This window comes from Staurois parvus, unplaced genomic scaffold, assembly GCF_062004578.1.
Source record: "Staurois parvus isolate SC_StPar_1 unplaced genomic scaffold, SC_StPar_1.0 ptg000230l, whole genome shotgun sequence".
Classification (NCBI taxonomy): domain Eukaryota; kingdom Metazoa; phylum Chordata; class Amphibia; order Anura; family Ranidae; genus Staurois; species Staurois parvus.
The window spans coordinates 3,766,320-3,780,831 of record NW_028318026.1 but is presented as its reverse complement, the minus strand read 5'-3'; the positions used below and the strand labels follow the sequence as shown (position 1 = coordinate 3,780,831).

At 43.4% G+C, this 14,512-nt stretch overlaps 1 protein-coding gene across 2 annotated transcripts in view; it reads right to left on the bottom strand.

The window, feature by feature from the left end:
* Positions 1 to 5,942: 5,942 nt before the first annotated feature.
* NBN (nibrin) overlaps positions 5,943 to 14,512 on the bottom strand; it is a 101,064-nt gene continuing 92,494 nt past the window's right edge. For both annotated transcript variants that reach the window (XM_089679692.1, XM_089679693.1), the window contains exon 16: positions 5,943 to 6,476. In XM_089679692.1, coding sequence (XP_089535818.1) covers positions 6,443 to 6,476 — 34 coding nt within the window. In that variant the 3' untranslated portion in view covers positions 5,943 to 6,442. The remainder of the gene's footprint in view (positions 6,477 to 14,512) is intronic.

The window sequence follows — 14,512 nt, the reverse complement described above, 5'->3', positions numbered from 1 at the left end:
GGAAAAATATACAGGAGGTTGCCATTGCTGACTGGCTCCTCAGTGTTTGTTCTTGCTAACTTTAATGTTTATCTTCAGACTATAGCATTAACAGAAGGGGGGGAGTAAACAAAATGGGGGGTTGGGGGGGAGAACCTGATTTGTGGGGTGGATGGAAGGCAACTTGTAATAGAGGGTGTGATCCAGAAGCGGCATACAGCAAGTAAAGTCTGACTGTTATCAACATACCTTCCTTCAGGTGCATTGCTAAGAATGTATTGATGGGTCTGGACCAACAGGGCAGCCATACAGTGAGTATTATCCCAAAAGGTAAAAAAAAAAAAAAAATGCAGCCTACATATCGGGTTTCTGCAATTAATTAATAAAGTAGATTTGGAATAAATTCAAACCTGATGGATTTCTAAGGCAGTGTTGGAATCGTATACTTTGTAACACACTGTTGAATTGTACAGAACAGGGGCAATGGTCATATTTTGAGAGTATCTCATGTGGAGGTACCTTAACCACTTGTATACCGGTCTGTATATACCATTTCTACCATTACCAGGCCATTTATCAGTGCTCTTGATCATTTGACTGACAATTGCTCCATCATGCACTGCTGTACCCAAAATAATTTTACTCCATTTTTTAATTTATTATATTGTGTTAATATTTACCTGCTTTGTGCAATGTTATTGCAGCACTGAGTGGCCCTGAGCTTCCTCTTCTAGGATCTCCCGCCAGAGCTCTTGGCTTCTCCTGTTCTGTACCTGCCCCAATAGCAAGGAGCCAAGTAAATATTTAGGGGGTGGGGAGCTGATACGTCAAGAGAATGCATTAAGGCAAAAATCTTCTGTCTTTACAACTACTTTCATTTTTGTTTTAAACCACTTGCCCTGCAGAGGATTTACCCACTTTCCTGCCCAAGCCATTTTTTGCGTTACGGCTCTGCGTTATTTTAACTGACAATTGCGTGGTCATGCAATGCTGCACCTAAATCACATTTACGTCTCTCTTTTTTCCCCACAATAGAGCTTTCTTTTGGCGGTATTTGAGCGCCTGTGCGTTTATTTTTTTTCTGCTATAAACAAAAAGACCAACAATTTTGAGGGGGAAAAAAAAAACTATATTTTTGACTTTTTGCTATTAAACATGTCCAATAAAAATTTTTTTAAAAATCTAATTGCATCAAATTTTGGCCAAAATGTTTTCTGCTACATGTCTGCTAAAAAAAACAAAAAAACAAAATCCCAATATGTGTAAATTGGTTTACGTGAAAGTTATAGCATTTACAAATGGCGGTATAATACAGTGATCAGTGCTAATAAAAAGCATGGACGCTGCACTAATGGCACTGGGCAGGAAGGGGTTAACTGTGTGCTGTTTAACTACTTGGGCTGTGTTTGTGCTTCACTGTAAGTACACTGCTTTGGATGGCTGCTATGCCAATCCATATGTCACCCTGCAGAAAGGCTTTTACCAAGGCAGTAGATGTGATATGCCTTTGAAACAGAACAGCCAAGGTCAAGATCTGCCCTTTTAATGATACTTTTTAAAAGAGAAGGGCAGGGAAAAAAAAATTATACTCCCCTAGTTCAGGGCCAAATCTAGCCTGTCTGTTGTAGGGGTGCAGTAAAAAAAAAAAAAAAAAAAAGTCAGTGGGGCAGAGGATGGGAGGTCAACAGGACAGTGCCATCAGAGCAGAGGATAGAGTCTGCAGTTTGTAGGGCAGCAGAGGCCATAAACTTTCAGGGCTGAGGAAGGGGTCATTATAGCATAGTGGCAGGTTAGGGCAGGCTACAGCAGTATAATGGCAGTTTAGAGCATTAAAGTGGCAGATCGCAGTATTTTAGCAGATTTGTGCATTGAAATGGCAGAATAAGGCAGTATGGGGACAGGCTACAGCAGGTTATGGCACTACAATGGCAGGTTAGGGCAGTATAGTGTTAAACTAGGGCAGTGTGTAGTATCATGCTGTTATCTCATGGATTGTAATCAAAGACTCCCCATGCTGCTGTGTCCTCCACTTTCGTCAGCTGATGGATCAACCTAAGTGAAGGAGGCTGTGGGAGGAGTGTAGGTAGCCACACCCCCAGCTCCTCCCACAAACTCCAGCTGCCTTGGGAGATATTGTAGAACAACCTAACCAGTTTAGATGACATATTGAGTGTGTATAGATAGCCTGCTCCACCTATGGGCTCCCTGCTTAGCTGATCATCACTGCATTTACAAAGTGGCACAGACAGGGAAAGTGCAGCTGTCTTAAGTATTTGCTCAGTGGCCAGGCACAATGTCAAGGGTGGAGGCTGTTGGTGCTTTGGGGGAGTAGACTCTAGCTAACTCGCTGGAAGCTGGGTCACAGGAGTGCAGAACTAAGCGCACTCCTGTCACCCACATGAAAAGTATGGCCAAAAGAACTTTGGTCATACTTCTCCTTTAATGCCAGCGCCATCTTCTCACCAGACTGGAAAGAGCTAAATGTGCCCCACATACATACTGCAAGGAAAGAAATGTACAAGCTTCACAGCAGGTGAAATAAGTCTTCCATGTACAATGGTACACCTTTCTGGAGGTCTACTTTCTTGCTTTGAGGGAGTAGGGATAACGGTCAAAAACATCCCTATCCCTCAGGACTTTGGCTTCAACAGCCATGACATCAAAGTAGGATGGAAGATCAGAATATGTAACCGCACGCTTAGACATTCTGGAAGAGCCTATAGCTCATCTGTCAACTGATTTACCATGTTCGCATAACATGTTGTTCTTACCCAAAGCAGGTGTGATCAGAACCATCGAATACCCTCCATCTTTTAATCTGTGTAACATGTGAGGACAAATTTGTAGTGAAGGGAAGGCATAAATCAGGGTCAGTGATCCCAAGGAGTCACCACAAACTGCTTGGATGTGGATCTCCTAGCATGCAGATTTCACAACAAACTGGACAGTTTGTGTCTTTAACAATCCCAGAGTCCCCCACCACAGAAAAATCTCGGTGAACATCTCAGGATGAAGGGCCCATTCTCTCAGATTCAGTTGGACACAGCAGAAAAGACCAGACCGTGAAGTTCTGCTCAAGAAAAGATTAGGTCTGCTTCTTATTGAGCAAAACTTGTCTTTCCTCTCCTTGATGGTTTATTTATACCACAGTTGTGACAATGTCTGATTATACCCTGATGGTAAGACCTCTTAGTCAGACCAGTGTGGAAGAGCCAGCTGATTAGCCCTGAAGTTCCAAGATGTTGACTAACAAATTCTGCTCTTCTAATGACCTCTTTCCATGGCCAAAGGTTCTGCAGAACACCTCCCCAGAAAAATAAGCTGAACTGCCAGTTCATCAAAAGTATTGCCTGGTATCCAGCATCAGTGTGGTTGCCCACCATTTCGGAACCAACCTGGTCATTAATTAAATGCAAAGCAGGTCTAGAGACTCCTGATATTTGTTCTATACAGACAGGATATGGAGTTGAAAAGCCCTAGAATGAAACTGGGCATATGGGACCAGCTTGTCTGAACACCATGCCACAAACCCAGCTGTCAGCAAGAGGAGGCAACCTTTCTTTGTGACGATGACTTATCTACAGAACTGGAAGATTGGGGGGGGGGGGGGGCCCTGTTCATCTTATAGAACTGGGACACAGACTTCTGCTTAGATCCTGCGGCTTGTTACTTGTGAAGGAAACTCTTCTTGGATTCTGAAGACATCTTCACCTTTTTCTTTAGAGGTAAGAGCATGTTTTTCCCAACAGTTACTTTCTGGGTGAAGGCATCCAAGGATGGTCCAAACATGTTCGCCCTCAAAGGGCAGCCTCTCAATTTGCTTCTTGCAGAGAAGTTCTGGTGACCAAAGCTTGAGCCATAGGCTCAGACATGGTGCACACCTGGGAATGCTGCCTTATGGAGTCTTCCAAGACATCTACAGAGGAAATGCTCTCGGAAAATCTTCCAGGAATTGCTATATGGCAGGATCCCCTGGGTCTGGAATGGAGTGTGTGCTTTGCCCAAAATTTGAAGACTTGAAGACTCTTACCAGTGAGAAAAACACCTTAAAAAGAGTCCTCTAATCTCTTATCTGTGGCATCTTTATTCAGCCACTGGTACTAGCAAGGTCTTATTTAAGTAGGAAATGGCCAGGTCAGAGTACCTAATTTCTTGTAAAATTTAAACTCCATGGGGTACGGCAGAGCAAAATGCATCGGAGGTGAAAATCAGGTGAAGGTCAGTCCAATGGACAGTCATCATTTTCTGTAAGCAAGGGTGCACTGGAAGGAATTTGGAATGGTTTAGCATCTGCCAGGACCCAAATTCAGTGACTTTTTGGAGAAGAAGATTCCGGTAAGTGGTAAATTCCAAATGTGTGTGTACCATGTTTGTAAGGAATCTTGCTGTGGTACATGGTATTTGCAACAGCCTCAGACCCCAAGATTGCTCCAGAGAGAACTAGTCTACAGAGGATTACAGAGCTCCTTTCTCATCTTGATGATGCCCCATTCACCTGCATAAGGGCAGGATGAGAAGGCGAGTGCCCACACTTGCATCTCTGGCATTTCAAACCAGAGGACCCATGACAGCTGGCCCGGCAAACCAGAAATAGCTGCAGAAAATTCCAACCTTGATGCAGGGGAACCAGAGGATTGTGCTCCTGAGACAGTGAAAATACAGGATTAGGGCAGGGATTTAGAGTTACTCCAACTCTCACCTGTACAGGGGGTGCCCTCCTTACCTCATACAGGGAGCTGAGAGTTGACCCCATTGTTCTCCCCCACCCAACCTCTCTGCACAAGGTCATGGCTTGCTGAAAGTTAGTAGCCATATAATACCCTATAAGGGAGTGCTCATCCAGCCCAAGCCAGAACACCTAAGTGGCAAGTTAACCCCCCCCCCCCCCACAATAGACAAGTGTCCCAATACTTGATGAACTGCTGGAGCCGTATAGGAGCCGTGGTATAGGAGCCTGCTACTCCACTTATTAGTACAGCTGGAGCTTTGTGAAACTGTGCCCACACATGTGCAGCTATGCTTGTCTGCCCCTTTTGAACTCCACTATTGCTGTATTGCTTCACATGGAAAATCAGCCCACACTGCCACCAATACACAAGGAACACTGTCAGGGAAAGACTGCCACATGCTACCCCTTTACAGAGGCACCAGTCCATGTTGCTGGGCCAAAAGGCTCAATCTTTACCCCTCATGGAGGGCACATCTAGCTATGCTGGACCTACAAAGCACCCTGCAAAGGAGGTCACCTGATACATAGTGCCCTGGACATCACTGCCTGCAGGATTTGGCACCAACCAGCAACATTACAGGCGCTCTCTACTTTTGCATATGGGGTCCAGGCACAGTCCCTCTTAACTTAGATAATGAATCTGTCTCTCTAAAGATCTCATTTTACAAGTAAACTAATGAAAAAAAACAGAGCTGGCCTGGGAGGGGTTATGCTTGGGTGAAGACTTCTGCCCCCCTTTTTTTTGCCAGGGTCCATTCAGCTGAAGGTGGCAGCATATCCCAAGTAGTCAGGAACTATTGTCGGGATCCATCCAGCTGCCTGATTAACAGCTGGCTTTGTCTCCTAGTGTGCAGCTGAGAGCTGTAGCCAATTACGCCTGTCCCCTCTCCAGCCCTGTGCTCTAGTGAGTGCTGGGGGGGGGGGCAAGAGCAGAGAGGGGTGGCTGAGAGTCACTGCTATCTGCTCCAGATTGAGAACTGAGCAATCAGCGGTCATGTGATTGCTCAGTTCTCGGGCTGAGTGTCGACCAGGAGCAGCTGCATCACCAGACCGATGCTGCAGCACTGAGGTTAATATGTATGCTTATTTGCTTTTAGAACCCCATACATCTCCTTTGATTAGTAAAAATGACAGTACAGCCTTCTTAAAGCAGTAGGTATTTGCAGGTCTCTTACATAATCTACTCCAAAGTAGGGGATTTCAGTACGCAGAGACTGAAAGAAAACAGAAGATGTTTACTCACAAGCAAAGAAACTTTATTTTTTTTTTCCTCGACGATTAACAAATGTAAAACTGATAAAATCCACATAGAACAGCATCCAACTGCTTTGAGTGGAGGAGTGTTAGAGGACACACCAAAACAGAGTAAATAAAACTTCCCTGTTCCCCAATTGTCAAACTTTTTAACAACATATATATTGAGGTTGGAAAGGACTTGCTGTATACATAACTTTTAATTCAATTCCACTCAAAAGTACCAAGTGCAATTTTTCTTCAAGGTGCTTACTCATTAGAGAGTGTGCATGTAGTGCTCAGCATTATACATTCCGCTTAGTGGAGCAGATCTCTTCCTGTTCCCCAGAAACTGTATCTTCATGAATCAGGACTATAAGCACCAACCTTGCTGTCTTCTCTGAATTACCTATTGACTGGTTCTGCAGAAGATCAATGCTCACTTCTGCAATGTACAGATTCGACTTGCTAATTTTATTTACGTCATGTCAAGAATTTCTTTTATCTTCGCTTTTTCATGTTCTTTGGATTATATCTGTAATAAAACATACACATAACTTATATTTTGTCAGTCCATACTTTAACCACCATTAACCCATTGCTGTTGATTTTGTATGTTCCAAAGACGGTTGTGCTAATGTTTATCGAATCAATATTTTCATATAAAATGCACTAAAATCATAAATTGTGCACATGATCACAATAATCTCCAAAATGTCTTCTAAATATAAAAAGATGAAACTGTATTGAGTTACAAATGTAAACATTTAAAAGTGTGTTTTTTTCTGAAAAAGTGAAAACCTAGCGGAAACAACTTAATACAAAAACCTTTATAGCATTATCTAGTTACTTTAATACTGAAACAAAGCCCCTAATGTTACACCTAAACATTGAAGTTGTGTGGGGATATCTGAGAAGTGTGGTATAGTAGGATTCAAAGTATACCTGGGTGTCACCTCAATGCATATAGGGTGTTTTGTGTACCAAAAAGCATGTATATATATATATATATATATATATATATATATATATATATATACACACACATACATATATACATACATACACAGTTCCAAGAAAAAGTATGTGAACCCCTTGGGATTACGTGGAGTTTTGCATGAATTGGGCATAAAATGTGCTCTGAACGTCATCTAAGTCACAACAATAGAAGAACACAGTCTGTTGAACATAATACTACACAAACATTAGCTGTTGCCATGGTTTAATTGCATATAACATGTAAACATTCACAGTGCAGGGAGGAAAAAGTATGTGAACCTTTGGACTTAACTGCTTGACCCTCCTTTGGCAGCAATAACCTCAACCAAACGTTTCCTGTAGTTGCAGATCAGACCTGCACAACGATCTGGAGTAATTTTGGACCACTCCTCTTCACAAAACTGTTTCAGTGTAGCAATATTCTTGGGATGTCTGGTGTGAATCGCTCTCTTAAGGTCATGCCACAGCATTTCAACCGGGTTGAGGTGAGGACTCTGACTGGGCCACTCCAGAAGGCGTATTCTGTGCTGTTGCAGCCATTGTTTTGTTGAATTACTTGTATGCTTTGGGTCATTGTCCTGTTGCATCACCCATCCTCTGCAGAGCTTCAGTTGGCGGACAGATGGTCGTACGTTTTCCTGCAAAATGTCTTGATAAACTCTGGAATTCATTTTCCCATCAATGACAACAATCCGTCCAGGCCCTGAGGCAGCAAAGCAGCCCCAAACCATGATGCTCCCTCCGCCATGTTTTACAGTGGGGATGAGGTTTTGATGTTGGTGTGCTGTCTTTTTTGCTCCACACATAGTGTTGTGTGTTCTTCCCAAACAACTCAATCTTGGTTTCATCTGTCCACAGTATATTTTGCCAGTAGTGCTGTGGAACATCCAGGTGCTCTTTTGCAAACTTCAAACGTGCTGCAATATTCTTTTTGGACAGCAATGGCTTCCTCCGTGGTGTCCTCCCATACACTCCATTCTTGTTTAATGTTTTCCTTATTGTAGATGTGTCAACAAAAATGTTAGCATATGCCAGAGATTTCTGTAGGTCTTTAGCTGACACTCTGGGATTCTTCTTTACCTCATGCAGCATTCTGCGCTGTGCTCTTGCAGTTACTTTTACAGGACAACCGCGCCTAGGGAGAGTAGCAACAGTGCTAAACTTTCTCCATTTGTAGACAGTCTGTCTTACCGTGGACACATGAACATCAAGGCTTTTGGAGATACTTTTGTAACCCTTTCCAGCTTCATGCAAGTCAACAATTCTTGATCGTAGGTCTTCTGAGAGCTCTTTTCTGCGAGGCATGGTTCACATCAGACAGTGCTTCTTGAAACCAGTAAACCCAAAACAGGTGTGTGTTTTGTAAGGGCAGGACAGCTGTCAGCAACACATCCAATATCATCACACTGATTGGAGTCAAGGTTGGCTCACTCCTGGCTCCAATTAGCTCTGGGAGAAGTCATTATGTTAGGGCCTCACATACTTTTTCCTCCCTGCACTGTGAATGTTTACGTGTTATGTGCAATTATACCATGGCAACATCTACTGTTTGTGTAGTATTATGTTCAGCAGACTGTGTTCTTCTATTGTTGTGACTTAGATGATGTTCAGGGCACATTTTATGCCCAATTCATGCAAAACTCCACGCAATCCCAAGGGGTTCACATAATTTTTCTTGCAACTGTGTGTGTGTATATATATATATATGTATGTATATATATATATATATATATATATATATATATATATCAGTGCCATTCCACTTTAGGGTGACACCAAGGGTTTCAGCAAACCTCTTTCTGCTGAGAAACAATCAAGGAGATGGATCTTCCTATTCCTATCAGCATGCCACATAGCAGTAGTTTTGAACCCAGCATAACTTGTTTTGAGCACTTCCAAGTTCAATTCATCACAGAGATCTGGGAACATTAGTCATGCTCTTCAACCTGACTCAATAAGTCAGTGAAGATATAAGAAAGACGATAAATGCCAATCTCATTGAAAGCAATTTAAACAAACCACTGATAGTGGTGCTGCTGGAGGCAGGGAAGGGGTGCCAACATTTGCATATTTAAAAGTGACAGGCTGCTACTTTGCCTTCCTGATCATTTCTACAGACACTGGAGAGGCCTTAGAATAGTATTAAGACAAGGTGACAGCTGTTCTAGCAGTGAACCTATTTAAAGCAGAGTACCACCCAAAAGTAGAAGCTCCGCATGTTTGCCTCCTCCCCTCCACTGCCATATTTGGCACCTTTTGGAGGGGAACAGGTACCTGGTTTTGACTGGTACCTGCTCCCACTTCCAGCTCAGTTCGCCGTGGCGAAGTGAGCCGAAAGTTTGGCCCCCTCCTTCCTCCCGCAGTCTCCTGGGAACCTTTACAGGTCCCAGAAGACAACAGGACCAATCAGGAGGCACACAGGTCACAGCCTGGTGCCCATAGTTGAGATGCCAGCGCCATGGAGAGAAGAGAAGGGATGGCACGGGTGAGTACATCGCTGGACCCTGGGACAGGTAAGTGTGTGTTTATTAAAAGTCGGCAGCTACATTTTAGCTGCTGAATTTTAATAAACACAAAAACGGCTGAAACTCAGCTTTAAGACATTTGACTGCCATGACTTTTCTATACATGACTGGCAATGTAAGAAGTGGGCAGTTAGAAAGTGAAAGCTTTTTTAGCCAGAAAAAAAAATTACCAATGCAGTGGGGCCTTCTCACCCTTCAAGGGTTTTATGCTCGTATTGGTCTAGGGCAGTGGTGGGCAACCTTTTTTTTCAACTGAGCCAAATCTCGCCAAAACCACGATTGAAATTTATTTTGAGAGCCACATTTTTAAAACTGAAAATACATCCCCCATATAGTAATTCATCCCCCATATAGTAATTCATCCCCCATATAGTAATTCATCCCCCATATAGTAATTCATCCCCCATATAGTAATTCATCCCCCCTATAGTAATTCATCCCCCCTATAGTAATTCATCCCCCATATTGTGTCAATTCACTTACCTTTGCTCCGCGCGTTCCTCTCGCCGTGTTCCCGCGCCGTTCCGGTCTTCAGGGCGGACTGTGAGAGGAGAGGAGTTCGTCACGCTGCCCCGCCTACATCCTGACAGCCAATGTTTGCCACGCTCCGCGGGCCGGATTAAAAGGCTAGCTGCAGAGTCCTGACTTTTGGGGCGGCCGCCCGAGAGGAGGGAGGGGAGCGGGCGCCCGGCACACAGAAGAGCCGCATTAAAATGTGTAAAGAGCCGCATGTGGCTCGCGAGCCGCGGCTTGCCGACCACTGGTCTAGGGGGGCATTGAGGGATAAGGTGTAATAATTACTGTACTCTCTGCTCCTGTAGCTTTCCCCTTAACAAGTGTTAACCTTACAGTGCAGGGTTGGGGGGGGGGGGGGGGGTTGGGCTCGGCAGGTCCCAATTCAAGGGTTTTTTTTTTGTTTTGTTTTGTTAATCCCAGTGTTTGTCTTTAATCTTTCTTGGTACAAACTGGCTCCCCTCTCTTCCCACCAATAATTCAGACTAAAATTTACAACTGCAAGCATCTGCTGAAAGAGGAAGTGGCGTTGTGACAGACTTCCTTGTATGGCTGTTGCATCAAAGATTACTTATATCATGCTGTGTGGAATGGCTCCATGTTAAAGTGTTACTAAACCCAGTACCCTGCAGTCACTATATCTGGTCTCCCACAGTACACACAACATGGAATGCAATTATTTTAATAAATATAAACTGCTAAATACCTTTTCTCATCAGTAGTTAGAGCAGTCTTGTGACTTCTATCAGTGTCCAGCTGAGCACCGGTTAAAGCTTGTAGGAGGAGTTTTCTCTACGAGGTTGCAGAACCCCTGACCTCTGTCTGGACAGTGCTGATTGGCCCTGTGCTGATCACTTGCACTCTTCCAAGAAAAAAAAAACCTCTCTAGCAATACACACCAAACTGAGCAAGTGCAGTGTCTCCACACGATATGTCTTATCAGGAGATAAGTGGGAGACACTGGAAGAAGGGGAGGATCAGAGAAGTCAGGATCAAACAGCATTTTTCCACAATGCAGAGAATTAACCCCTTAGGTTTTACCATGAGTATAACAAGCATGCTTTACTGCATATACAGACTGATTTTACACAACGGTCACACCGATCCTGACTTTGAAATCACGCGACTTACAGTGAAAGTCGGAAGACATGCCGATTTGAGTTGCGATTTGCTAGACATCTGACACAGATGTCTATGCAATTCGCACCAATATGACTGCTGTAATTACGGACAATAGGGTGTGACATGCCATGCAATTTGCAAGTTGTATGGCATGCAAATCGCATGCCAAGTCGCACCTGGTGTGAATGGGGTCTTACTGTTGTGGGTTTAATAACACTTTAAAGATAACTGCAAATGTGCAGAAAAACACAATTTGCCAGTTATAAATGCCATGTTTAAAATGTTTTGGTTTTAAATATTGATCTTTTCTTATTCTGTGCACACTAACATCTCCTTAAGGTGGTTTTAAACCTCTGAAGTGAAAAATGAACAAAGCATATTCTCCTATAGTGACTAGATCCAAAGTACCTAAAGTGATTTCTGTCTCCAATCTCATTCCTCTGCTACCTGCATGAGTCACTTCTGACAGTCTATGCCAGGGGTGGGCAAACTTTTTGACTTGAGGGCCGCAATGGGTTCATATATTGGACCCGGGGGCCGGACCAAGAGTAGATGAATGATGTGTATGTGTCATCCATAGTAAGTATAGTAATTAATCCCCCATATAGTAATTCATCCCCCATATAGTAATTCATCCCCCATATAGTAATTCATCCCCCATATAGTAATTCATCCCCCATATAGTAATTCATCCCCCATATAGTAATTCATCCCCCATAGTAATTCATCCCCCCATATAGCAATTCATCCCCCATAGTAATTCATCCCCCATATAGTAATTCATCCCCCATATAGTAATTCATCCCCCATATAGTAATTCATCCCCCCTATAGTAATTCATCCCCCATATTAATTCATCCCTCATATAGTATTTCATCCCCCACAGTACTATTCCCCCCAAGTAGTAAGTCAAGTCCCCCCTGTGTCAATTCACTTACCTTTGCTCCGCGCGTTCCTCTCACCGTGTTCCCGCGCCGTTCCGGTCTTCAGGGCGGACTGTGAGAGGAGCCTAGCTCCTCTCCCCTCACGTTCATCACGCTGCCCCGTCTACACACATCCTGACAGCCACATCCGCGGGCCGGATTAAAAGGTCCGCCGGGCCGTATACGGCCCGCGGGCCGTAGTTTGCCCATTGCTGGTCTATGCCCACACCAGACAATCCCAGGAGACGCAAAGCATAGTAGACAATTTACAGCCTTGGCTGAGCATATTTCCCTATGAGACGGTGTAGAGGGGGATGTGCCTTTTCCCATTACTCAGGCCACAGATTACTCTCAGCTTCCTGCTCTATGTTGTACAGTATTTAATGTCAGATCCCCGCCTCCTGAAGATGAGAAATACTGTGTAAATTCTGTACTCTGAATTGCTGTAGAGGAGAGAGGGCTCAGATAAACAGATACAACTTATGTAGGAGGATTGGTTTCATCACTGTGTATCACCTGAGGCTAGTCGCTTCAGTTGGTATATGTAAGGGTTTAAAAACAAACCTATATAGGAACATTAAGAAAAGACTTCAAGGATCACAGATGGGTGGAGGAAAGGGGTATTTTCATGCTTGCCAAGTTCACGTAATTCATTTCAGGGCTATAATATGGCCAGTTTCACTCTAAAGTGTACAATGTTATTTTGGATAATTTGTAGCAATATTGTTTTACCAGAAAGAAATTATTTCTTGTGCCATATTTCCAAGAAGGTATTTCCTATAAAACTTGCCATTTTCACAGTCAGCTCTCCTGTTGAATGACTAGTCAGGAAAAAAAATCAGTTTAAAATACAAAAGTGAACAACCAACCAGGAGCAAGTACGCAGTCAGTGGAGCTGAAACTCCTAGTTTAGGAGTTTCAGCTCCACTGGCTGCGTACTTGCTCCTGGTTGGTTGTTCACTTTTGTATTTTAAACTGATTTTTTTTGCATACTTGTTCTCTCAGTGACTGAAAGTATGAAGCCATTAGATCTGTGTGATAGCCAGGATACTAGCATTGTCATAAGGAATGCAGCAATAAAGTGTGCTACTGGGTTAGTCATGGGCAGTGGTAGGAAAGTAAAAATGTAGGCAATATCTTTCCTGTGGCTAATTGAATATGAGGTGCAAGCTTTTGAAACACTAAGACTACATTCACATTGGAGATTTAGGCCAGTGCAAATAGCAGAAGGAATCTAGGTGCGCCTGTTGGTCCTATTCACTATAATGACAGATCGCCAGCAGCGATTACCTGCAGTGATCACTGCTGGATGCCCTTTGTGGCCTGGCAAGAACCGGCTCATACCTGGTAATACTGCTGCTATTATTTTTTCTTTTTTCTGCATATTTCCCAAGGAGGTGCTAAATATGGAAGTGCACACACCTTGCAATGTAACACTTCCATTACTTGTTTCTATTACTCTTAATCTACAAACTAAACTAATATATATACACTGCTCAGAAAAATTAAAGGAACATTTTGAAAACACATCAGATCTCAATGGGGAAAAATATCATGCTGGACATCTGATATAGACTGAGTAATGTGTCAGAAACATAAGGATGCCCCATTGTTTGATGGAAAAGAAAATTATCAAACTACAGAGGACTGAATTCAAAGACACCCCAAAAATCAAAGTGAAAAAAACGATGCAGCAGGCTAGACAATTTTGCTGAAATTTCATTGCAGCAACTCATTGCAGGATCTGCCAATTCTGGTGTTCAATGGCAAATGTCAATCGAGCTCTATAGTGCCGACAGTGAGCACAGGGACCACTAGAGGACGTCATGCCCTCAGGCTACCCTCATGAAGTCTGTTTCTGATTGGTCAGAGACACTGACACCAGTGGCCTGCTGGGGGTCATTTTGTAGGGCTCTGGCAGAGCTCATCCTGTTCCTCCTTGCACAAAGGAGCAGATACCGGTCCTGCTGATGGGTTAAGGACCTTCTACGGCCCTCTCCAGCTCTCCTAGAGTAAATGTCTGTCTCCTGGAATCTCCTCCATGCTCTTGAGACTGTGCTGGGAGACACAGCAAACCTTCTGGCAATGGCACATATTGATATGCCATCGTGGAGGAGTTGGACTGCCTGTGCAATCTCTGTAGGGTCCAGGTATTGCCTCATGCTACCAGTAGTGACACTGACAGTAGCCAAATGCAAAACTAGTGAAAAACAGTCAGAAAAGATGAGTACGGAAAAAATGTCAGGCCTCCACCTGCAAAACCATTCCTGTTTTGGGGGTCATCTCATTGTTGCCCATTTAGTGCGCCTGTTGCTAATTTCATTAACACCAACGAAGCTGAAACTGATTAACAACCCCCTCTGCTACTTAACTGACCAGATCAATATCCCAGGGGTTTCATTGACTTGATGCTATATTCTGATTAAAAAGTGTTCCTTTAATTCTTTTTTGAGCAGTGTGTGTATATATATATATATATATATATATAT